At 41.2% G+C, this 26,752-nt stretch overlaps 2 protein-coding genes across 2 annotated transcripts in view; one reads left to right on the top strand and one right to left on the bottom strand.

Moving 5' to 3' along the window:
• LOC136171070 (GTPase IMAP family member 7-like) overlaps positions 1–26,752 on the bottom strand; it is a 221,791-nt gene that overhangs the window by 40,793 nt on the left and 154,246 nt on the right. The window lies entirely within an intron of this gene.
• Positions 584–16,670, top strand: LOC136170998 (GTPase IMAP family member 7-like). The gene is made up of 2 exons (XM_065939686.1): positions 584–656; positions 15,506–16,670. The coding sequence occupies exon 2, from the start codon at positions 15,547–15,549 to the stop codon at positions 16,426–16,428; it is 882 nt and encodes a 293-aa protein (XP_065795758.1). The 5' UTR covers positions 584–656; positions 15,506–15,546; the 3' UTR covers positions 16,429–16,670.

Genomic DNA, 26,752 nt, shown 5'->3' with positions numbered 1-26,752 from the left:
CTCAAGATGCTGGCAGAGCTGTGCTCTCTGAAGGCTCTCAGGGAAGCTGCTTTCTGGCTTCTTCTGGGCTTCTGGGGTTGCTGGCAATCCTCAGCTTCTAGATGCATCACTGCAACTTCTTTCCTCTTGCAGTTCACTATAAGCAGGAGGAGGAACCAGGCTGCATCTTTCACACTTTGCTTGGAAATCTCTTCAACTAAATGGTCAGGTTCATCACTTACAAGTTCTACTTTCCACCCAACAGTAGAACAGGCAGTATCCCCAGGAAACAGGGAGTCAAGTGTCTGACTTACTTCTTTTCTGAAGTGCCCTGTAGTCTCTCACAGCTCTCAGGAAAGATGATCAGACACTGTGTCTGGATTTCTGGGCAAGATTTAGGTCATTTACTATAACCCCAAACAAGAAGTGTAATTTTTGGAAATTTTGATGTGACTGCAGGTACATGGAGAAAAAACTTCCAACTTGGCAAACCTAAACAACATTTATGGGTATATTTCTGTCTCTTTAAAAAAAAAAAAAAAAAAGGGTTTTCACTAGCCCCACCCAATTTGCTTCCTGGCTCCGAGGTTTCAGAGGTGCAGCAGTTAAAGCAAAAACAGGGGCTCAAACAGATCTCTGGAAGAAATCGGACAGCTCATCAAATCCTTCAAAAGCAGGTGAGCCTGGCTGAGAAGAGGTTCCAGAGCGACAGAGCTGTAGGGGCAGTAGGATAGCTGAACTTGGAGAGGGTGTGAATTCTGGCCTGAGAAGGGACCACACGTGCTGTGCAAGCAACTCTACCAAGACGATGCTGCCAGAGCAGGAGTGGTGGAGGGTAGGGAGGGGAGTAAGGATTTTGTTAACATAATATCCATGCATCTCATTTTAACATGACAATCTTTTCCTGAATACTACACCTTCCACCCAGTTGTTGTTGCGATAGACATTGAGTACACTTGATAACCCAGACATTTCTCTTAAGAAGAAATGCATTCCCAGGGCAGGTCTTTAGAGTTGCAAGGCAAATAGAGGCCACCTTGTCCTAATCTCTCTTTTTTAAAATTTAGTTTCTATTTTACATTTCAGTATAGTTGATTGTAAATCAACTAATTTTTTGGTGGTAAATGGTATTTGAAGACTGAAATCTGGCATTAAGGGTGCTCATTGCTACTGGGCTGCTCATTTTTAGGCCTTTTCAATGAAGTTCAAAACTATACAAACACACATAGTCAAGAATAGGATTCCTGAAAATAATTTTTTGCAGGTCTTTCTGGAGGGAGAGTAGTGGGGGAAGTTAAATATATCCCACTGGGGATGGACAGAGAAATGGCTGCATTGTCAAGTCTCTTGGAATAGTCTTTTGTGTAGTTCATTCACAACACAAAATACAATTAGGCTCGTTTGCTTCATTTGCTTTTGATTTTTACTAGTATTTTGAAACATAATTTTTACTGTATAATTGTTTAAACTATTTATATGACTTTAAGATCAAGTCTATGAAATGTAAGTATATCCCAACAAGTCTAGTTCCCAACATCTATCCCTGTGCCCTCATTCCTCTTTTTCCCATCCCCATCTAAGTAACTAATTATTTGTTTAGTTTTCAGATTATTCTGCCATTGCTTCTACAGATGAGTGAAAAACACATATATTACATTTATACATGGAGGTCACATTCCTCCTTGTTAGAGAAATGCTAGTAAACTGTACATTATTTTCTTCACTTTGCTTTTTTAACTTAATGATGTATTCTACAGATGTCTCCATACTGGATATAAAAATACACTTCATTCCTTTTTACAGTTAGCTAGTACTTCACTGTGTGAATATACTTTAGTTAATTCAATCAGGTCCCTAATTATGGTCATTTGATAAGTTTTTGGTCTTTTGAGGTTTCAACAGTGGTGCATATTATGCTTTCTGCATTATGCTTTCTGCCTAATTTTCTTTCTTTCTTTCTTTTTTGTTGGTGTACCTCTGGGATAAGTCTTAAAATTGTGATTGATATTCAAAGGGTAAATGCATATGTACTGTTGCAAATTCTTGCTAACTTCTCCTCTGGTTCTTTTAGACTGTTTTTCTCTTCCCAATAGTCATGCAGGAGAGGACCTGTCTACCCTAAATCTTTTGTTTTAAAACAGTTATCTATCTATTTGCCTGCATTGGGTCTTAGTTGCAGCACGTGGATCTTTGTTGCCTCATGTGGGATCTTTCCTTGGGACACACGGACTCTCTGGTTGTGGTGGGATTAGTTGCTCCATGGCATGTGGGATCTCAGTTCCTCAACCAGGGGTAGAACCTTATCCCTAGCATTGCAAGCCAGATTCTTAACCACTGGGCCACCAGGGAGTCCCTCCCCTATACCTTTTACCAATAGATTATGCCAACAAACTTGAATTTTGCCAAACCTGTACATGAGAAATAGCGTCATAGTATGATTTTATTAATTAATTAATTTTATGGTTTTTATGTTTTGATATATTTTTCTATGAGCAAATGTTAATATCTTTTTATATATTCAAAGGATATTTGCATTTTTTCTTGAACTTGTTCATTGATATCACTTACCCCATTTTCTATTGAGTATATTTTATTGGTCTTTTGTATCTCTACTTTTAGATATTGTTTGTTTTCTAAAATATATTTATTGAAGTATAGTTGATTTACTATAATTGCAGCAAAGTGATTTAGTTAGATACACACACACACACACACACACACACACACATATATATATACATTTCTGATTCTTTTCCATTATAGTTATTACAAGATTTTGAATATAGTTCCTTTTTACTATACAGTAAATCCTTGTTGATTATGTATTTTATATATAGTGGTGAGTGAAAGTCACTCAGTCATGTCTGACTCTTTGCAACCGCATGGACTGTATTCAGTTCAGCTCATTCACTCAGTTGTGTCCGACTCTTTGCGACCCCATCAATCACAGCACGCCAGGCTTCCATGTCCATCACCAACTCCCGGAGTCTACCCAAACTCTTGTGCATCGAGTTGGTGATGCCATCCATCCATCTCATCCTCTGTCGTCCCCTTCTTCTCCTGCCCTCAATCTTTCCCAGCAATAGGGTCTGTTCTTTTTCTTTTTTTTACGTGTTAATTTTTATTTGTATTGTCTAAAAACATGTACTTCTAAGTCAACTTTTCAATAGAAGAGGTTTTTGAAATTTATACACAACATTATATGTAACATCTTGGTTTCCATCATGCCTTCTCAAGCTGTCTGTTGAGAAGGAGCAGCTTTCAAGGATTTCAATTTCTAATGTACCTAACTGGACTGATTATTTTGTAAAACCCTTAAATTTTGCTTATAAAATATGAAATTGCTGTAAGAATTTCTAAATGTTTCATCTTACTTTTCTTCTTATCTCCTCATTGACCAGAGACATCAGTTCATGTACCAGTACCGCTCCATCAATGACTGTCTGAGTAGCATTGGCCTAGATTTCACCCTTTACCTTTTGTGGAATGGCATCTCCTTTGCCTTTGGGAGATGCCCCTCCTCCAACCCGTATGCTCCAGTGAGGTTCCAAAGCAGAGTGCCCTGCCCCTCCTGAAATATAGGGTGGATCCATCATGGTCCCGGCAGGAAACAGATGGCACCTTCAAATAGGGTAATGTGAGGACAATTTAATAACGGCAGTGTTTACATGGTTAGGGAGCAGGATTTGAGAAACAAACAAGAGATAACACAGTACTTTGGAACCGGGAAACCCGGGGTACGATGGCTTCCTCTAAGCGTAAATGGTGAGAGGAGGAAGTGGTTACCAGGCTCTAGTGAGAGCAGCTGATGGAAAAGCTTCCTGATAGTAGCTGAGGTGTTGAGAAGTGTGATGATTCAGGGGGCCAAGTGCCATAAACCCACCCTTTTCCCTTTCACTAACTTCATGTAATTGTTTCCTATTGGCTACATCCAACTGAAAGCCAGAGAGAAGGGCACACTGGATGCTTTCCATTCACCAGCCTCTTGGGCAGAGAGCAGACACAGGCAGCAAGTGGATCACAGGACCACCAACCCCTGTGCTTTGCCTATGCCTGGGGTTTTTCTGGGAGAAGAACCTGGCTAAAGCCAGGCCTGTCCCAGGCAAGCTGGGCAGATTAATCACCCTAGGTCTGCAGGAGCAAAGAGCATGTGACTTGGGATCCCAGTCTGATTTACCACAGTATCTCCATTTTCTCAGGAACAACAGTGTTTGTTTTGTCTGTTCATCACCCAAAGCAGTGTGTGTCTGTGCGTGTGCGCCTGCTGGCTTGTATTCACATGGGGGTGATGGGTAATCTGATTCAATTAAGTCTAATAATAAATGCTAATTCTTTAAGGGCTCAGTGAAACCGTTGGGTGTTCTAGGCAGGGGATTGATATACAGGGACCTGTCATGATGGGCATAATCACACTCAAACTGACAACAGGGTCTTTTCAAATGAGTCAGCTCTTCACATCAGGTGGCCAATGTATTGGAGTTTCAGCTTTAACATCAGTACTTGGATAGCAGCCATCCTGACTGGCGTGTAATGGTACCTCATTGTGGTTTTCATTTGCATTTCTCTGATAATGAGTGATGTTGAGCATCTTTTCATGAGTTTGTTAACCATCTGTACACCTTCTTTGGAGACATGTCTCCAAAGACATGTCTGTTTAGTTCTTTGGCCCATTTTTTGATTGGGTCATTTATTTTTCTATAATTGAGCTGCAGGAGTTGCTTGTATATTTTTGAGATTAATCCTTTGTCTGTTGCTTCATTTGCTATTATTTTCTCCCATTCTGAAGGTTGTCTTTTCACCTTGCTTATGGTTTCCTTTGTTGTGCAAAAGCTTTTAAGTTTAATTAGGTCCCATTTGTTTATTTTTGTTTTTATTTCCAATATTCTGGGAGGTGGATCATAGAGGATCCTGCTGTGATTCATGTTGGAGAGTGTTTTGCCTGTGTTCTCCTCTAGGAGTTCTATAGATTCTGTTCTTACATTTAGATCTTTAATTCATTTTGAGTTTATTTTTGTGTATGGTGTTAGAAAGTGTTCTAGTTTCATTCTTTCACAAGTGGTTGACCAGTTTTCCCAGCACCACTTGTTAAAGAGGTTGTCTTTTTTCCATTGTATATCTTTGCCTCCTTTGTTGAAGATAAGGTGTCCATAGGTACGTGGATTTATCTCTGGGCTTTCTATTCTGTCCCATGGATCTACATTTCTGTCTTTGTGCCAGTACCATACTGTCTTGATGACTGTGGCTTTGTAGGAGAGCCTGAAGTCAGGCAGGTTGATTCCTCCAGTTCCATTCTTCTTTCTCAAGATTGCTTTGGCTATTTGTGTTTTTTTGTATTTCCATACAAATTGTGAAATTATTTGTTCTAGTTCTGTGAAGAATACCATTGGCAGCTTGATAGGGATTGCACTGAATCTATAGTTTGCTTTGGTTCGAATACTCATTTTCACAATATTGATTCTTCCAATCCATGAACATGGTATATTTCTCCATCTATTTGTGTCCTCTTTGATTTCTTTCATCAGTGTTTTATAGTTTTCTATATATAGGTCTTTCATTTCTTTAGGTAGATATACTCCTAAGTATTTTATTCTTTTTGTTGCAATGGTGAATGGTATTGTTTCCTTAATTTCTCTTTCTGTTTTCTCATTGTTAGTGTATAGGAATGCAAGGGATTTCTGTGTGTTAATTTTATATCCTGCAACATTACTGTATTCATTGATTAGCTCTAATAATTTTCTGGTAGAGTTTTTAGGGTTTTCTATGTAGATGATCATGTCGTCTGCAAACAGTGAGAGTTTTACTTCTCCTTTTCCTATCTGGATTTCTTTTACTTCTTTTTCTGCTCTGATTACTGTCGCCAACACTTCCAAAACTATGCTGAATAAGTAGTGGTGAGAGTGGGCACACTTGTCTTGTTCCTGACTTTAAGGGAAATGCTTTTTCACAATTGAGGATAATGCTTGCTGTGGGTTTGTCACATATAGCTTTTATTATGTTGAGATATGATCCTTCTATTCCTGCTTTCTGGAGAGTTTTTATCATAAATGGATGTTGAATTTTGTCAAAGACTTTTTCTGCATCTATTGAGATAATCATATGGTTTTTATCTTTCAATTTGTTAATGTGGTGTATTACATTGATTGATTTGTGGATATTAAAGAATCCTTGCATTCCTGGGATAAAGCCCACTTGGTCATGATGTATGATCTTTTTAATATGTTGTTGGATTCTGTTTGCGAGAATTTTGTTAAGGATTTTTTGCATCTATGTTCATCAGTGATATTGGCCTGTAGTTTTCTTTTTTGTGACATCTTTGTCTGGTTTTGGTATTAGGGTGAGGGTGGCCTCATAGAATGAGTTTGGAAGTTTGCCTTCTTCTGCAATTTTCTGGAAGAGTTTGAGTAAGATAGGTGTTAGCCCTTCTCTAAATTTTTTGGTAGAATTCAGCTGTGAAGCCATCTGGTCCTGGACTTTTGTTTGCTGGAAGATTTCTGATTATAGTTTCGATTTCCATGCTTGTGATCAGTCTGTTAAGATCTTCTATTTCTTCCTGGTCCAGTTTTGGAAAATTATATTTTCTAAGAATTTGTCCATTTCTTCCAAGTTGTCCGTTTTATTGGCATACAGCTGTTGGTAGTAGTCTCGTAAGATCCGTTGTATTTCAGAGTTGTCTGCTGTGATCTCTCCATTTTCATTTCTAATTTTGTTGATTTGGTTCTTCTTCCTTTGTTTCTTGATGAATCTCGCTAACGGTTTGTCAATTTTATTTACCTTTTCAAAAAACCAACCTTTAGCATTGTTGATTTTTGCTATGGTCTCTTTTGTTTCTTTTGCATTTATTTCTGCCCTAATTTTTAAGACTTCTTTCCTTCTACTAACCCTGGGGTTCTTCATTTCTTCCTTCTCTAGTTGCTTTAGGTGTAGAGTTAGGTTATTTATTTGACTTTTTTCTTGTTTCTTGAGGTAAGCCTGTATTGCTATGAACCTTCCCCTTAGCATTGCTTTTACAGTGTCCCATAGGTTTAGGGTTGTTGTGTTTTCATTTTCATTCATTTCTATGTATATTTTGATTTCTTTTTTGATTTCTTCTATGATTTGTTGGTTATTCAGAAGTGTGTTATTTAGCCTCCATATGTTGGAATTTTTAACAATTTTTTTCCTGTAATTGAGATCTAATCTTACTGCATTGTGGTCAGAAAAGATGACTGGAATGATTTCAATTTTTTGAATTTACCAAGGCTAGATTTATGGCCCAGGATGTGATCTATTCTGGAGAAGGTTCCGTGTGCACTTGAGAAAAAGGTGAAGTTGATTGTTTTTTGGTGAAATGTCCTATAGATATCAATTAGGCCTAGCTGGACCATTGTGTCATTTAAAATTTGTGTTTCCTTGTTAATTTTCTGTTTAGTTGATCTATCCATAGGTGTGAGTGGGGTATTAAAGTCTCCCACTATTATTGTGTTATTGTTAATTTCCCCTTTCATTATTGTTAGCATTTGCCTTACATATTGCAGTGCTCCTATGTTGGGTGCATATATAGTTTTAATTGTTATATCTTCTTCTTGGAATGATCCTTTGATCATTATGTAGTGTCCTTCTTTGTCTCTTTTCACAGCCTTTAAAGTCTATTTTATCTGATATGAGTATTGCTACTCCTGCTTTCTTTTAGTCTCCATTTGCGTGAAATATTTTTTTCCAGCCCTTCACTTTCAGTCTGTATGTGTCCCTTGTTTTGAGGTGGGTCTCTTATAGACAGCGTATATAGGGGTCTTGCTTTTGTATCCATTCAGCCAGTCTTTGTCTTTTGGTTGGGGCATTCAACCCATTTACATTTAAGGTAATTATTGATAAGAATGGTCCCATTGCCATTTGCTTTGTTTTTTGGGGTTTGCGTTCATACAACCTTTCTGTGTTTCCTGTCTAGAGAAGATCCTTTAGCATTTGTTGAAGAGCTGGTTTGGTGGTGCTGAATTCTCTCAACTTTTGGTTGTTTGTAAAGCTTTTGAATTCTCCTTCATATCTGAATGAGATCCTTGCTGGGTACAGTAATCTGGGTTGTAGGTTATTCTCTTTCATTACTTTGAGTATGTCCTGCCATTCCCTTCTGGCCTAAAGAGTTTCTATTCAAAGATAGGCTGTTATCCTTATGGGAATCCCCCTTGTGTGTTATTTGTTGTTTCTCCCTTGCTGCTTTTAATATTTGTTCTTTGTGTTTGATCTTTGTTAATTTGACTAATATGTGTCTTGGGGTGTTTTGCCTTGGGTTTATCCTGTTTGGGACTCTCTGGGTTTCTTAGACTTGTGTCACTATTTCCTTCCCCATTTGGGGGAAGTTTTCAACTATTATCTCCTCAAGTATTTTCTCATGGCCTTTCTTTTTGTCTTCTGGGACTCCTATGATTTGAATGTTGGGGCGTTTCACATTGTCTCAGAGGTCCCTTAGGTTGCCCTCATTTCTTTTAAGTCTTTTTTCTTTTTTCCTCTCTGCTTCATTTATTTCCACCATTTTATCTTCTAGCTCACTTATCCTATCTTCTGTCTCCGTTATTCTACTGTTGGTTCCCTCCAGAGTGCTTTTGATCTCATTTATTGCATTATTCATTTTTAATTGACTTTTTTATTTCTTCTAGGTCCTTGTTAAACATTTCTTGCATCTTCTCAATCCTTGTCTCCAGGTTGTTTATCTGTAACTCTATTTTGTTTTCAAGATTTTGGATCATTTTATTATCATTATTGTAAATTCTTTTTCAGGTAGATTCCCTATCACCTCCTCTTTTGTTTGGCTTGGTGGGCATTTTTCATGTTCCTTTACCTGCTGGGTATTTCTCTGCTTTTTCATCTTATTTAGATTGCTGGGTTTGGGGTGGCCTTTCTGTATTCTGGTAGTCTGTGGTTCCTTTTTATTGTGGAGGTTTCTCCCAGTGGGTGGGGCTGGATGTTTGGCTTGTCAAGGTTTGCTGGTTAGGGAAGCTTGCGTTGGTGTTCTGGTGGGTGGAGCTGGATTTCTTGTCTCTGGAGTGCAATGGAGTGTCTAGTAGTGAGTTTTGAGATGGGTCTATGGGTTTGGTGTGACTTTGGGCAGCCTGTATATTGATGCTCAGGGCTATGTCCCTGCGTTGCTGGAGAATTTGTGTGGTATGTCTTGCTCTGGAACTTACTGGCTCTTGGGTGGTGGTTGGTTTCAGTGTAGGTATGGAAGCTTTTGGATGATCTCTTATTATTTAATGTTTCCTGTAGTCAGGAGTTCTCTGGTATCCTCAGGTTTTGGGCTTAAGCCTCTTGCCTCTGGATTTCAGTCTTATTCTTTCAGTAGCCTCAAGACTTCTCCCTCCATACAGCACTGATAATAAAACTTCTAGGTTAATGGTGAAAGGATTCTCCACAGTGAGGGACACCCAGAGAGGTTCACAGAGTTACATGAAGAAGAGGAGAGGGAGGAAGGAGATAGAGATGAGCAGGAGGAGAAAAGGGGGGATTCAAGAGAAGAGAGACAGATCTAGGTTGTACTCTGTTCCCTAAGTGTTCTCTGCAGCCCAGAGCACCCACAGAGATTCACAGAATTGGGTTGAGAAGAGAAGGGGGAGGGAGGAAACAGAGGTGACCTGGGGGAGAGAAAGGAGGGTCAAAAAGGGGAGACAGTAATCAAACCAGTAATCACACTTCTGAGTAAAAATGGGTACTGAAGGCTGGATTCTTAAATGTCCAAAATTGATATCAAATACTGAAAAACAAAGATTAAAAATCTAGAGTAGAAGTTAGACTCTTAAAAATACAATATTAAAAAACAACAAAGCCACAAAAAAATTTAAGAAATATATAAGAAATTTGCTTTAAAAATAGGTTCTTTCTTTTGGTACAGGTTATAGTGTGTTCTAAAAATGAAAATTAAGAAGTAATAGAGGAGCAATAGAGGACTTTAAGAAAAAAGAAAAAGAAAAGAAAGAGGAAAAAAACTTTTTTTTAATTAAAAAATAATAATAATGATAGTAAAAATATATCTAGGAATTTCTCTGGAGTTGTTGTGGGTAGTGTGGGATCCATTCAGTTTCAGATAGCTCCTTGTTTCAGCTTACACTTCTCGATATCTATAGGCCCCTTCCAGTGTAGTCGGTGTTAACTACAGGGATTTTAATCTGTTGCACCGGTCGCTTCTGAAGGGGTTCCCTTTGTTTATTTGGCTTCTGTTTGCAGGTCTCTTCAGTGTCTAATTTCTACCCTGACACCAGTGGGCGGAGGTGGTCTCTTGTTTAGGTTTGCTTGTTAAGTCGCACTGCGGGGAGGGAGGGCGCTGCAGACAAATATCACTGGGGTGTGTGGGGAGCACTCGCAGTGTTCCGGCCACACTGGGTTTGCCCTCGCTCAAGGCCCGTGTGCTTCCCTCGTCTACACTGATCAGGCTCCGGGCTGCTCTCCAGGGAGCGGGCCCTGCGTTGCGTGCACCTCCCAGGCCTCAGCCACTCAGGTTCAGGTTTTTGGGTACTCCACAAAACCACAGACTTGGTTGGGCCTGCGTTTTGTGCCTTCCCTGGTCAGAGCAGCTCAGGCAGCCAGGAGCTTGACGAGCGCACTCTCCCACTGTTCAGTGAGCCTTCTCCCCTCCGCGGTCCCAGCCTCAGTTTCTGGGTGCGCTGGTCGGGTGCACCAGTGTCCCTTCTCGGAAGCTGATTTCTGGCTGCGACGCTCCTGGGGATGTCAACCATCCAGAATCTCAGGAAGTCTTTGGTTAGAGACTGGAGGTCTGTTTGCAGTTTGGTAAGGGGTGCTGTCTCTGGGGCCGAGTTTGCCCCTTTCCCCTCCCCCCTGCCTCCTGCCTCTGGCGGGGGATGGGCCGGTTCTCAGTCGGGTAGTTCTTCTCTGGTATTCACTCAGTCCTTTGTTCTGGGAATGGACAGGTAGTGCCTAAGTTTAGGGCTTTCCCCAGGTTAATTCTCTCTTGCTATCCCATAGTTTAAATCGCTATCTCATGTCAGCTCCTTCCGATTGCCCTCAGGGCTTTCAGGCCTGGTCCTTACCCTAAGCAGTGCCACCCGCTCCTCTCCGTTCTGCCCCCACTTGCTGGTGGCAGATGCAGGCGTCTAGGGTACTTCTCTGCTGGGAGTTGCTTTCAGGCATGTAATCTGTGGGTTTTATTTATTTTTCCTCCCAGTTAGTTTGCCCTCCGAGATTTGAAAACTTCCCCCAGACCCACCAGTGAGAGGGTTTCCTGATGTTTGGAAACTTCCTCTATTAAGACTCCCTTCCCTAGTTAGGGATCTCCGTCCCTAACTCTATTGTCTCTCTTTTTATCTTTTATATTTTGTCCCATCTCCTTTTGAAGACAATGGGCTGCTTTTCTGGGTGTCTGATGTCCTCTGCTAGCGATCAGAAGTTGTTTTGTGGAGTTTGCTCAGCATTCAAATGATCTTTTGATGAATTTGTGGGGGAGAAAGTGGTCTCCCCATCCTATTCCTCCACCATCTTAGCTCCTCCTCCTCAGGTTTCTTTATAGTCCAACTCTCACACCCATACATGACCACTGGAAAAACCATAGCCTTGACTAGATGGACATTAGTTGGCAAACTAATGTCTCTGCTTTTTAATATGTTCTCTAGGTTGGTCATAACTTTCCTTCCAAGGAGTAAGCGTCTTTTAATTTCATGGCTGCAATCACCATCTGCAGTGATTTTGGAGCCCAGAAAAATAAAGTCTGACACTGTTTCCACTGTTTCCCTATCTATTTGCCATGAAGTGATGGGACCAGAAGCCATGATCTTAGTTTTCTGAATGTTGAGCTTTAAGACAACTTTTTCACTCTCCTCTTTCATCTTCATCAAGAGACTCTTTGGTTCTTCTTCACTTTCTGCCATAAGGGTGGTGTCATCTGCATATCTGAGGTTATTGATATTTCTCCCAGAAATCTTGATTCCAACTTGTGCTTCATCCAGCCCAGCATTTCTCATGATGTACTCTGCATATAAGTTAAATAAGCAGGGTGATAATATACAGCCTTGACATACTCCTTTTCCTATCTGGAACCAGTCTGTTGTTCCATGTCCAGTTCTAACTGTTGCTTCCTGACTTGCATACAGGTTTCTCAAGAGGCAGGTCAGGTGGTCTGGTATTTCCATCTTCTTCAGAATTTTCCACAGTTTATTGTGATCCAGACAGTCGAAGGCTTTGGCATAGTCAATAAAGCAGAAAGAGATGTTTTTCTGGAACTCTCTTGCTTTTTTGATGATCCAGCAGATGTTGGCAATTTGATCTCTGGTTCTTCTGCTTTTTCTAAAGCCAGCTTGAATAGCTAGAAGTTCATGGTTCACAAATTGCTGAAGCCTGGCTTGGAGAATTTTAAGCATTACTTTCCTAGCATGTGAGATGGGTGCAATTGTGTGGTAGTTTGAGCATTCTTTAGCATTGCCTTTCTTTGGGATTGGAATGAAAACTGACCTTTTCCAGTCCTGTGGCCACTGCTGAGTTTTCCAAATTTGCTGGCATATTGAGTGCAGCACTTTCACAGCATCATCTTTCAGGATTTGAAATCGCCCAACTGGAATTCCATCACCTCCACTAGCTTTGTTTGTAGTGATGCTTCCTAAGGCCCACTTGACTTCACAGTCCAGGATATCTGACTCTAGGTGAGTGATCACACCATCATGATTATCTGGGTCGTGAAAATCTTTTTTTGTACAGTTCTTCTGTAGTCCATGGAATTCTCCAGGCTAGAACACTGGAGTGGGTAACCTTTCCCTTCTCCAGGGGATCTTCCTAACCCAGGGATCAAACCCAGGTCTCGCACATTGCAGGCAGATTCTTTACCTGATGAGCCACAAGGAATATACAATGGTATGTATCCATAAATCCTATATTCCTAATTTATCCCTTTTCCCAGTACTCTTGCCTGGAGAAGCCCATGGATGGAGGAGCTTGGTAGGCTGCAGTCCATGGGGTCACTGAGAGTCGGATATGACTGAGCATTTTCATGGGGTCACTGAGAGTCGGATACGAGTGAGCATCTTCACTTTCACTTTTAACTTTCATGCATTGGAGAAGGACATGGAAACCCACTCCAGTGTTATTGCCTGAAGAATCCCAGGGACAGGGGAGCCTGGTGGGCTGCCATCTACGGGGTCGCACAGAGTCAGACACGACTGGAGGGACATAGCAGCAGCAGCAGCTGACTTTCTTATTTGGTAATAATAAGTTTGTTTTCTGTGTCAGTGAGTCTGTTTCTGTTTTGTAAATAAGGTCATTTACTTTTTTAGATTCCACATATTAATTGTACCATATATTTTTTTTCCTGTCTGACTTACTTCACTAAATGTGAAAGCATCTCATTTCATCCGTGTTGCTGCAAATGGCAATATTTCATTCTCTTTTATGGTTGAGCAATATCCCATTGTGTGTACAAACCACAGTCCTTCACACATTCATCTGTAGATGGACAATTAGTTTGTTTCCTCGTCTGGGATATTGTGAATAGTGCTACTATGAACAAAGGGCTACATGTATCTTTTCAAATTAGAGTTTTATCTGGATAATATGCCCAGGAGTTGGATTACTGGATCATATGGCAACTCTATTTCTAGTTTCTTGAGGATATTCCATACTGTTCTTCACAGAGGCTATACTAATTTATGTTTCCACCAACAGTGGAGGAGGGTTTCCTTTCCTTCACACTCTTCAGCACTATTTGTAGACTTTTTGATGGTGGCAATTCTGACTGCTGTGGCGTGATACAGCAAGGTATTTTTTATTGCATTTCTTGAGTAGTTAGTGATGCTGAGGATCTTTTCATGTGTTTATTGACCATTTGTAGAGATATTATTTGTATTAAAGGGAAATGGCCCTTCTTTCATATAAGTAGGAAAATTTTTTTCCCTGGTTTGACATTTGTGGTTTAATTTGTATATCCCCACAATATCTGTTTGATTTTTATGTAATCAAATTTAGGAGTCTCTTTCCTTACTCTGGGCTTCCCTGTGGCTCAGCTGGTAAAGAATCCACCCTCCAATGCAGGAGACCTGGGTTCACTCCCTGGGTTGGGAAGATAACCTGGAAAAAGGAAATGCTACCCACTCCAGTATTCTGTCCTGGAGAATTCTGTGGATGGTATAGTCCATGGGATCGCAACGAGTTGTACATGACTAAGTGATTTTCACACAAACTTACTCTATTCCAAATCTTATAAATATTTTACCTATACCTAGGTTACAAAGATTTACTCATGTTTCTTCTATTATTTATATGGGTTACTTTTTCTACATTTAAATTTCTAACCTGTTTGGAAGTTGAACAGCAAGAAGAAATGGACACGGTTTTATTTTTTCTATATGGTTATCTCAATGTTCCATCTTTCTTTGCATTGATGTGAGATGCCACCTTACTGAATATAAATGTAGCATAATGTAAATGATTTGAATATAAATGAATATTGTGTGATCAACTTAGCCTATATTTGAACTTTGTTTTTGTTTCAGTGTTCTGTCTATCCATGCACCAATATCATACTGCTTTAATTATAGAAACTGTTATATTCTACTATCTGGCAAAGCTAGTCTTACCTCATTTTTTTGTGTGTGGCTTGATTGCCCAGGCAAATTTTTTTCCTTCATTCAAATAAATTTTATAATCAACTGCTTTAGTTGCTGAGTTTACCAGGTGGCTCAATGGCAAAGAATCCACCTGCCAATGAAGGAAACTCGGGTTTGATCCGTGGGTCTGTAAGATGCTCTGGAGAAGAAAATGGCAAACCACTCTAGTATTCTTTCCTGGGTAATGCCATGAACAGAGGAGCCAGGCAGGCTACAATAAATGGGGTCACAAAAAAGTTCTACACAACTTAGTGCCTGAACAACAATTTTAGTTGCATGAAAAAGAAGTGATAACAAAAATTTTTATTTTAAATATACATACATTTATAAAGAAGAATCAATTAATTTAAATTTGATGAACTGCTTTAAATATGAATCAGGACTGAATTTGGCCAAATGACTCTTCGGCAATTAGTTACTTTTCTTCTTAATCTCCTGATGGGATGTATTGTAACAGTCAAAACTCTCATGTTGAATCACCCTAGTATATCTTGCAATCATACTTACTCATGTGATACTGTTTTTTGCATCTAATAATTTATTTAGGACTTTTGTATCAATATTTACACATGAGACATGTCTACAGCTTTATTTATTGTGAAATCTTTGTTAGCTTTGGAATCAACATTACACTTGCTTCATAGAAGAAACTGAACATTTCTTTCATTGCTATGTGATCAGGAATAGTTTGAAGCACTGAGATTATCAGGTCTTTAAAGGTTTCATGAGTTCCCTGGGAAACCATCAGGACCTGACGTTTGTGGGGAAACTCCAACTACTTGGTTATTTCTTCAATAACAATTGAACTGTTTAAATTTTCTGTCTCTGCCGGGGTCAATATGCATAACAGAATATTAGAAACTTTCAGGGAGGAAAAGAAGGGGGTGGGGGAGAGAGTGGGGACGGTTCCTGCTTACCTAAATTGACCCTTTCCCCCTCTCCCTCCTGTTCTTAAGGTGGTGTGGGTGCCTGCGCGCCAGAGTCTCTTGATAGAAGCATGGCAAGCAAGCCAAACAACACTCTGAGGATCGTGCTGGTCGGGAAGACGGGAAGTGGGAAAAGTGCGACTGCAAACTCCATCCTCGGGGAAAAAGTATTCGACTCTAGGATTGCTGCCCACGCTGTTACCAAAACTTGTCAGAAAGCATGCCGGGAATGGAAGGGTAGAGAGCTTCTCGTTGTTGACACCCCAGGGCTCTTCGACACCAAGGAGAACCTGAACACCACCTGCAGGGAAATCAGCCGATGTGTCCTCGCCTCCTGTCCTGGGCCTCACGCCATCGTCTTGGTCCTGAGGCTGGGCCGCTACACACAGGAAGAGCAGCAAACCGTGGCGTTGGTCAAGATTCTGTTTGGAGAAGCAGCCATGAAGCATATGATCATCTTATTCACTCGCAGAGATGAACTGGGGGACCAGAGCCTGAGCGACTTTTTGAAGCATGCAGATGTAAACCTACGCAGCCTCCTCCAGGAGTGTGGAGACCGCCGCTGTGCCATCAGTAACAGCGGAAATACAGAGCAGGCGGAAAAGGAAGCTCAGGTGCAGGAGCTGCTGGAGCTGATAGAAAAGATGGTGCAGAACAACCAAGGGGCTTACTTCTCTGACCCCGTTTACGAGGACATAGACCAAAAGCTGAGACAGCAGGAGGAATACTTGAAGAAAGTCTATGAGGATGAATTACAAAACCAAATGAAACTAATAGAAAAGGAATATGCCAATGAACCACAAGAAGAAAAGGATAAACAAATAAAGTTGCTACTGCAGAAGCATGAAGAACGAATGAAAAATATAAGGGAAGAAGCTGAGATGAATGTATTTCAGGTTGCATTCAACATGATTAAAAATATGCTTTCAAGAATATGGCACATGTTCTGGTAGTATAAAGTTTATTTTTACTCCTCAGTTTACTATAACTTGTTAATGTGGTAGTGTTTATTTTCCAAAGATGGTTAAAACCCTACCTTCTGACTTCTTATAATCTGATTTCTCTTATGATCTCTCTCCCTTGCGCTAAGGGCCTATGTCCCCTACCTTGAAATTGGAGGGACTTTGTGACTGCTTTGAGAAATAGTGGATGGTTGAAGCAACACCATATGACTTCTAAGACTAGATAGGGAAAATGCCTCCTTGCTCTTCCACATTGGTTACCCTTGGAATTTGCCCACCCTGTTGTGAGGAAGCCTGAGAAGAAGCCCAAGTCGCCCGCATGAAGAGAACCTGAAGTCACTGATCCACTCCCCTGGCTGAGAGTTCATCTGCCATCCAGAATCAGCTTGCCAGCCTTGCAAGTGAGGCAAGACAGAGTGGATTCTCCAACTGCCAACTGATGAAACTGTAAAGAGCAAAGAGGAGCCATCCCCATGGGGTCCTGCCTAAATTGCAGATTCCTGAGAAAAATAAATGGTTGCTGTTCTTTTAAACCACTATGTTTTGGGATGATTTGTTATGCAGTTAAGGCTGCATGAAAGCAGGCTAAGTTGTTTCAGTCCTGTCCGACTCTTTGCGACCCTGAGGACTGAGGCCACCAGCCTCCTCTGACCATGGGATTCTCCAGGCAAGAATATTGGAGTGGGTTGTCATGCCACCCTCCAGGGGATCTTTGTGACCCAGGGGTCAAACCCACATCACTTACATCTCATACATTGGTAGGGGGCTTCTTTACCACTAGCACCATCTAGGTACCCATGCAGTGAGAATTAACTAAAATTAAATATCTTCCCAGCTCATTCTCCAGCACTCCTGACTCCTACCTGTCCTTCCACACAATGCCAACAAACTTAAGAGTTTATGAAATTGACATAACCAGGTAATGATCCATTTTGTAGAGTTCAAAGATTCAATCTGGGAAAATTCAAATAAGAAACCTTGCCTATGTTAAGTGTAGGCCCCACTGATATAATAAGTAGTGCGTTATTTCAATCCACACCTAGGAGAACTTTGTTTATGAAGCATGGGCTTCTCTGGCACCATTAATCTGTGGTTCATGGAGATGAGGAAGTTGGCAAATTCTCTTGTTTTTTTCTCTCCTCTTTTTTCTATTAAATGTATCTCTTTGCTATCAATGTCATTTAAGTATAGTACAGATCAACATGACTGTTCTTCTATACAAAAATATTTTATATGTCCTTTTATTTAAATTAATTCTGATAACAATTCTATAGAAAAGATGAAGTGAGTCTCAGGAATATAAGTAATGTGACTAGAGCCATCTGAATTTTTGCCTAGTGATCAACAGAGCTGAATTTTAATTCATATCTGCTTGCTTTTAAACTTAAAGTTCTTTCAAAGGCACCAGTCTGATCTTTTTAGACATCTTCATTATTTTAATTGGAAGAAATTGCTTTCCAGTATTATGTTGGTTCCTGCCATATATCAACATGAATCAGTGATAGGTATACATATGTCCCCTCCCTCTTGAACCCCCCTTCCACCCCTGTTTGTTGTCACAGAGCACAACCTAGGGATTTGAGATCTCTGCATCAAACAGCACATTTGCTAATGGAACATTAATCGACAGGAGCTCTCCCAAAGGCCTCCATATCAGCACTAAGACAAAGTCCCATCCAAAGACCTGAAACCTCCAGTCCTGGACACTTCACGCCGAACCATTTGCAAAACAGAAACACAACCATAACCATTAGCAGAAGGATTGCCCAAAGCCATATCAAGCCCATAGACACCCCAAAACACACTCCTAGACACAGCACTACCCTTCAGAGAGACAAAGTCCAGTTCCATCCACCAGAGCAGAGGTACAAGTCCTCCCAACTAGGAAACAAGACATGGGTCCAACCCCGCCCCTGGGCTCTCTCCCTCTTTTAACATACTGTCCTAACTTCAAATGCTCCTAATTGTAACACAAAAACCTCTTCTCTATCAAATAGTTTTTGTTTGCCTCTGCACATCCACATTTCACCCCTCTCTCCCCTTCAATCTAACTTGTTGCCTGGGAGGTTGATCTGCATGGACTACATCAGTGGGATCTCTTGTTGTCTGTCCTCTGCTTGGTTTCTGCCAAAGGAAATCCAAGCAGGAGATCTCTTGAATGTAGAAAAGCAAGATCAGTATATATGTTCTCTTGCCTCTCTCCCTGCAGGGTCATCTCTAAGTAGTTGCTACCCTAAGGTGAAGGTCACAGTGCCTCTCCTTGAGATCTCTCCACCCAACTCTCCTTCTGGATTCCACCTTTTGTTCACCACTTAGGGTGCTGATACAATTTCCTCAGTGTTACTGGACCTCTCCCTTGTCATTTCCAAACCTTGTATCCATTGTTCGTAGGAAGCCTCTTCACTAGACTCTGCTTCAAGTATTTCATTATAGTAGACCATCTTTTCTCTGCTAGAATCCTGATGGATACATCTTATGAAACTTACTTCTTTTTCTATTTGAAAACATTCCCTGATTTTTATTCTTTTTGTTTGTTTGTTTGTTTTTCAATCCCCTGACAGCAGGAAAGTCTCACGTGACTGTTGAAGTCTCTGGGAAAACTTTACCGACATGGACTGTGACATTGGCAGTGAGCACATGAAAGGTTCTATCTTGCTAAAATCATTACAAAACTTCAGTGATAGAGAGATGAGTTTATATTTAGATAAATATGGCAGAAAACTCAAACACAAATATCTGGAATTTTTACAGCTGTCCTTTGTTTTGTTTCTGAAAGTGACAGGGTGTTTACTGGATCCGTGAAACTTAGGGACACAGGGATTGGAGATTAAATGTCAAGAAATTAACATCTCAAATACCTGCTCATCTTAAGGTTCATCACAAATATTATGAATGGAGTAAGACAATGTGGAGGAAAAGTCGGTTGTGAGAAACATTCATAGTATATGTGAAATAACACTGCAGACCCCACTGCTATATGCTATAACACAGTTATATTTATAGTTAGTTCTTTGTGAGTAATTCATCAGTGCAACATTATCTCCAGAGAACAAACAATCATGCACTACCCAGACATATTTCCTTTGTGAACCATTTGGATGATATTTTCTCTCAGGGATTTGCAGAAGCATTATGAAGTCAGTTAGCTTGTGTGTTTCTAGGCTTGTGTTAGGACCAATGAAGATGCAACTTAAAGGAATTGATTTCTTTTCTCCCAAACCTATGTTCTATTTTTGAAGGTAAAACATATACTCAGAAGAAAAATGAGTAATTCAAGTGAATCATATAGACATCATCTTTTCCTTGATGCATGAATTCTTGACCATTAGATTATCTTCACTTTTGTTATATCCCAGTTTTCTCTGAAGGTGGTTCTGAGTCCTGAGGTCTCAGGAAGTTCCAGCACTCAGCCTGTGTACTATTCCTATGGTTGAAATATGCCACAGCCATGATCCATGGGGAAAGTAGGATTCATAGGAGACTTGAGGAAGAATTCAGGGCTTGAGGTCTACTCTGAAGGATGTATAGGATGTGTGCATGTGGGTGATGGGATAATAAGCCCTTGCTTTGCAGAAAGAGGAAAGTTAGGGTCTGTAGGTGACATCATCAGGGTAGACTCAGAAGTGACAACGTTCAATTAGGTTTGTGACAAGCTGAGTATCAGAGTCAAAGGGAGGGTCCAACATTGAAATTTTGAACTGAAGATTATGTGAGTGGCCTAGGGTGAACGTGGCAGGATATTAATAATAAATATTCATTTTGACTGACTCAGTACTGACAAAATCCCCACATTCCAGTCTTATGTACTAAAAGATTTGTATAGAACTTGAAAGGAAACAGGTGGGAACCAGTTCTGTGAGGAGTAGTTCTTCAAATAATTCAGTAGGTAATTGAAGAGTTCAAGAGGAAAGTGAAAGTGAAAATGGCTCACTCCTGTCCAACTCTTTGCAACCTCATGGATGTAGTCCATGGAATTCTCCAGGCCAGAATACTGGAGTGGGTAGACTTTACCTTCTCCAGGGGATCTTCCTGACCCAGGAATCGAACAAGGGTCTCCTTGCATAGCAGGCAGATTCTTTACCAATTGAGCTATAAAGAAAGGGCTTTGTAAAAGAGAACACTTTGATTGGAAGGACAACAACCTTCAGGATTTGCAAATTTCAGGGGTTTATGCCTAGAGTAGTGGCTCCCCTAGTCACGAGGGTAATCTCGCTATAACCATGGCATTTCATAAGGGAGGCTCCATGGGGAATCCCTTGTGCTCTACCCAACAGGACAAAAGCTCTCTCAGGTGGCCCCTGGGTCTTGATGCTGCCTGAGGACATGAGTGCTGCATGGTTAGAGATTCTTGGGGGGACATGACCAGTGTCCTCTGGAGTGAAACTTTACAGCCAGATGCTCTTGGGGGAAACATAAAAGATGTTGCCATGTGCCAGAGGATAGTAATTGAGGAGGTTGATTTGAAGCAACCACAGCTTTCACTAACTGTGGACCCAAGCGTGTGCTTCCCACAAATCATCTGTAGGCCATACAGGAGGGCACCAACCAAAGCCAGCTTAACAGGGACTTGACTGGAAGTCTACCAGGGATCCCAACTCTGCCAGGAACTGGAGTTGAAATGACAAGGTGGAGGGCAGATAGCAGTCACCAGTTGCACACATATTGGTAGATTTCCAGGGAAGGCTCTCGGCAGAGTCATTAATAGAGCCCCATGAGGAAAAGAGACACTAAGTGCATCTCCATTCCCCAAAGACCAGATTGCGCCGGACTTGTCTTCAGGGGTTTCTTCTCTCTCTTTCAACCAAAGAGGAGTCAGAAGCAAGGCCAGTGGCTGGAGGAGGAGGAGGCGAGGGCAGGGGTGCAGATGGAAGCAACTCTGTCTACATTGCTCGGCCTTCAGCAGGAGCCGGCATGAGCCATGGGAAGGAGAGGCTTTACCCTTCAATGAAATTCGGCTTGGTTATTGGGTTGGACGTTTTAATTACACAAATGGGATGAGTAGTGGTTGGAGGGAGTTTCTGCCTAGGGTAGCAACTATCCAAGATTTCCTTCATGAGACACTAATGGAGCCAGCCTGACGGGTCTGTAGGAGACAAGAATAAATGTCTTCCTTCTTTGTGACATCTTTCTTACTTAATGCAAGGCTTAGATATATATCACCTCATTTGCTGTGGAGGAGAGCACACTACAGAAGAACCCAAAGATCTTCCCCTTCTAGGCCTGAAATAGCGGCCTTAGGTGCTCTGAGTGGTGTAGCAGGAGCCCAGAGAAGCACTATGCTCCTTCAGATTACAGGAAGAAGTTTGAGGTGGCCACATCCCTCTCACAGACTGGTATTTATGTATAAATCCCGCAGTCAGACGAGTCACAGAGGTGGAGTAGAGCCTGCATATGTGAAGTGGTAGAAGTGTCCCTCAGTGCCCTGATCCTTATGTACTCAAGATCAGTCAAAGACCTGCCTTGACCAGTTAAGCATCTGTGCAGTGGAGTCTCCATGTCCTTGTGACTGAAGAGAAAGCAGCTGAATGGAGACTCTCACAACAAGTGTAGGGGATAACTCTGGCAAACGCTTTGACTGTTCTTAGAGATCATAACGTGACCTCATGAGAATGACTTTAGTTGTTGACAGAGTCTCAATCTGGTGAATAAAGTCAATGACCAAGCTTGAACACATGCCTTGGTTGAAATTAAAAAGAAGCTACAAATCACAGACTTGTTTTCTTTTCACTGTGGCATTTAAGTTCAAAGATGACTCCACCAGAAGGGTTCTGGAGATGTAGAGTAATGAGTCCTCAAGGTCAAGAAGGCATGTCTGAAATGTAGCAGTCATTTGTAAAATGCCATGTACAGAACCCATGAACAACCAAACATTTGTCACAATCATAATCTGTTGAATTAGACTCAAAATTACATATTCCTGGAAGATAGCACACATCGAAGCCCCTGATGATTTCACCCAGCACGTCTTGAATGGTGGCCAGCAAAGCCTGTCCTTACTGAACGTTGACATGTCTCTAATGAGAAAAGCTGGCCTCAAAATTACCATGTCTGTTAGTGCAGACAGAATGAAAACCACAATCACAGAAAACTGATCAAACTGATCACATGGATCCAAGCCTTGTCTAGTGAAATGAAAGTATGAGCCATGCCATTTAGGGCCACCCAAGATGAATGGGTCATGGTGCAGAATTCTGACAAAATGTGGTCCACTGGAGGGGCTTTCTTGATAGCTCAGTTGGTAAAGAATCTGCCTGCAATGTAGGAGACCCCTGTTCTATTCCTGGGTCAGGAAGAATCGCTGGGGAATACCCACTCCTGTATTCTTGGGCTTCCCTTGTGGTTCAGCTACTCACTGGAGAAATGAACTGCAAACCATTTCAGTATTTCCTTGAGAATCCTATGAACAGTATGAAAAGGCAAAATGATATGACACTGAATGATGAACTCCCCAGGTCGGTAGAAACCCAATATTCTACTGGAGAAGAATGGAGATATACCTCAGGAAAGAATGAAGAAGTTGAGCCAAGGCAAAAACGATACCCAGGTGTGGATGTGACTGGTGATGGAAGTACAGTCCGATGCTGTGAAGTACAATATTGCATAGGAACCTGTAATGTTAGGTCCATGAATCAAGGTAAACTCGAAGAGGTCAAACAGGAGATGGCAAGAGTGAACACCGACACTTCAGGAATTGGTGAACTAATATGGACCAGAATGGGCAGATTAATTCAGATAGCCTTTGCATCTACTAGTGTGGGCAAGAATGCCTTAGAAGAAATGAACTAACACTCATAGTCTACAAAAAAGCCCGAGATGCAGTACGTCGGTGTAGTCTCAAAAATGACACAATCATCTCTGTTTGTTTCCAAGGCAAACCATTCAGTATCACAGTAATCCAAGTCTATGCCCAAACCACTAATGCTGAAGAAGCTGAAGTTGAATGGTCCTATGAAGACCTACAGGACTTTCTAGAACTAACAGCAAAAAATTACGTCCTTTTCATTGTAGGGGACTGGAATGAAAATGTAGGAAGTCAAGAGATACCTGGAGTAACAGGCAAGTTTGGCCTTGGTGTACAAAATGAAGCAGGGCAAAGCCTAGCCGAGTTTTGCCAAGAGAATGCACTGGTCATAGCAAACACCATCTTCCAACAACACAAGAGATGACTCTACAAATGGACATTACCTGATGGTCAACACCAAAATCAGATCAATTGTGTTTTTTGCAGCCAAAGATGGAGAAGCTCTATGCAATCAGCAAAAACAAGACTGAGAGGTCACTGTGGCTCAGATCATGAACTCCTTATTGCCAAATTCAGACTTAAATTGGAGAAAGTAGGGAAAACCATTAGACGATTCAGGTATGACCTAAATCAAATCCCTTACAGTTATACAGTAGAAGTGACAAATAGATTCAAGGGATTAGATCTGACTGGGACAGTGCCTGAGGAACCATGGACGGAGGTTCATAACATTGGATAGGATGTGATCAAGACCATCCCCAAGAAAAAGAAAAGCAAAAAGGCAAAATGGTTGCCTGAGGAAGCCTTACAAATAGCTAAGAAAAGAAGAGAAACTAAAGGCAAAGGAGAAAAGGAAAGATATATCCATCTGAATGCAGAGTTCCAAGGAATAGCAAGGAGAGGTAAGAAAGCCTTTCTAAGTGGTCAATGCAAAGAAAGAGAGGAAGCCAATAGAATGGGAAAGTCTAGAAATCTCTTCAAGAACACTAGAGATACCAAGGGAATATTTCATGCAATATTTCATGCAAAGATGGGCACAATAAAAGACAAAAATGATATGGACCTAACAGAAGCAGAACATATTAAGAAGAGGTGACAAGAATATACAGAACTGTACAAAAAAAAATCTCCATGACCCAAATAACCACAATGGAGTAATCAATCACCTAGAGCCAGACATCCTGAAATGTGAAGTCAAGTGGACCTTAGGAAGCATTGCTAAGAACAAAGCTAGTGGAGGTGATGAAATTCCAGCTGAGTTATTTTAAATTCTAAAAAATGATTTTATCAAAGTGCTGCACTCAATATGCCAACAGATTTGGAAAACTCAGCGGTGCCATAGGACCGGAAAAGGTCAGTTTTCATTCCAATCCCAAAGAAAGGCAATGTCAAAGCTGTTCAAACTACTGCACAATTGCACTCACCTCACAAACTAGTAAAGTAATGCTCAAGATTCTCCAAGCTAGGCTTCAACAGTTCGTCAACTGAGAGCTTCTAGATGTTCAAGTTGGATTTAGAGAAGCCAGAGGAACCAGAAATCAAATTGCCAACTTTCATTGGATCATAGAAAAAGCAAGAGAATTCCTGAGAAACTTCTGCTTCATTGACCATGCTAAAGACTTTGACTGTGTGGATCACAACAAACCATGACTAATTCTTCAAGAGATGGGAATACCAGACCACCTTACTTGCCTCCTGAGGAATCTGTATGCAGATTAAGAAGTAATAGGTAGAACTGGGCATGGAACAACGGACTGATTCCAAATTGGGAAAGGAGTATGTCAAGGTTGTATGTTGTCACGATGCTTATTTAACTTCTATGCAGAATACATCAAGTGAATTGCCAGGTTGGATGAATTACAAGCTGGAGTCAAGATTGCAGGGAGAAATATCAATAGCCTCAGGTATGCAGAAAACACTATCCTAATGCCAGAAAGCAAAGAACTACAGAGTCTCTTGGTGAAAGTGAAAGAGGAGAGTGAGAAAGCTGGGTCAAACCTCAACATTCAAAAAATGAAGGTCATGGCATCCAGTCCCATCACTTCATGGCAAATAGATGTGGAAACAATGGAAACAGTGACAGGCTTTCTTTTCTTGGACTCCGAAGTCAATACAGATAGTGACAGCAGCTGTGAAATTAATAGACACTTGCTCCTTGGAAGAAAAGCTATGACCAATCTAAACAGCATATTGAAAATCAGACATCACTTTGCCTACAAAATTCTGTCTAGTCAAAGCTATGGTTTTCCTAGTAGTCCTGTATGTGTGTGAGAGTTGGACCGTAAAGAAATCTGAGCACCAAAGAATGTATGCTTTTGAACTGTGGTATTAGAGAAGACTCTTGAGAGTCCCTTGGATTGCAAAGAGATCAAACCAGTCAATCCTAAAGGCAATCAATTCACCATATTCATTGGAAGAATTGATGCTGAAGTTAAAGCTCAAATATTGCCACCTGATGAGAAGAACTGACTGACTAGAGAAGACTGTGATGTTGGGAAAGATTGAAGGCAGGATGAGAAGGGGACAACAGAGGATGAGATGGTTGGATGGCATCACTGACTTGATGGACATGAGTTTGGGCAAGCTCCAGGAGACAGTGAAGGACAGGGAAGTCTGGCATGCTGCAGTTCATGGAGTCACAAGGAGTTGGAGATGACTGAGCGACTGAACTGAACTGAACTGAAAATGTGGCCTTGGACATGGTCACTTCCTCCCTAGGAAGCACTGGAATCATTATCCAAACAGAATGTAGTGTGTTCCTACTCATGAAACTGTTAATGTGTCCTCTTTATTATGTCACACGAGGACTCAAGTGAACACTCTGAGTGATCCCACCCACTATGTGGGGGACATTGTAAATCCAAGATTCAGGTCATATGATTTTTGGCAGAAAAAGTTGTCATTCCGTAGGGGATCACTGATTTCACCTGTATTCTCTCACATGTGACTCTATTGTTGCTGTGGCATCTGCCTGCATTGCAGCCAGGAGCCACAGAGCAGCCGCCTCCATGCTGGTGAAAGCCCAGGGAGAGGGGAGCCTGTGAGATCACAAGAGCTGGTCACGGGGTTGAGAGGTGGACCAGCAAGCTGCACCCATGCAATTGAGGACTCCCCAGCCACTCCCCTGTCCTAGAAATGTGCTTTCTGCTCGCCTCACCACTCCCATAAGCCTCTCCAAGAATGCAGCCTCGAGTAGAAACTGACAGTCTGGGTGCTGTAAGTGATCAAACCCACTCAAAGCCTCTCTATTAGCATTTCAGATTCTGGCAGACAGGTGTGAAGAACTGCTTTTCTTGGGGCTCCCCAAGACAAACATATTGAGTCAGTTCCTTAGGTATTAAACCTGCCAGCTTGCAGCCTGGATGGTCTGCCTCACCGTCAGATTTCAAGCGAAACCTGGATAGATCCCAAGGAAGCTGCAAACCAACATACATTTTCAAAAATCAATCTCATCTATATTTATAAACATATGTTTGTTGGAATATCCAGGGCAATAATTCTCAAAGTTTTTTGTTCTTGTGAAACAGCATCCTAATTATCTATATCCCTTCCTAAACTGGGCTGCATTCTCTG

The sequence above is a fragment of the Muntiacus reevesi genome, chromosome 6 (genome assembly GCF_963930625.1).
Source record: "Muntiacus reevesi chromosome 6, mMunRee1.1, whole genome shotgun sequence".
NCBI classification, from domain to species: Eukaryota; Metazoa; Chordata; class Mammalia; order Artiodactyla; family Cervidae; genus Muntiacus; species Muntiacus reevesi.
The sequence above is the reverse complement of the archived record's forward strand: the minus strand, read 5'-3'. Positions and strand labels throughout refer to the sequence as shown.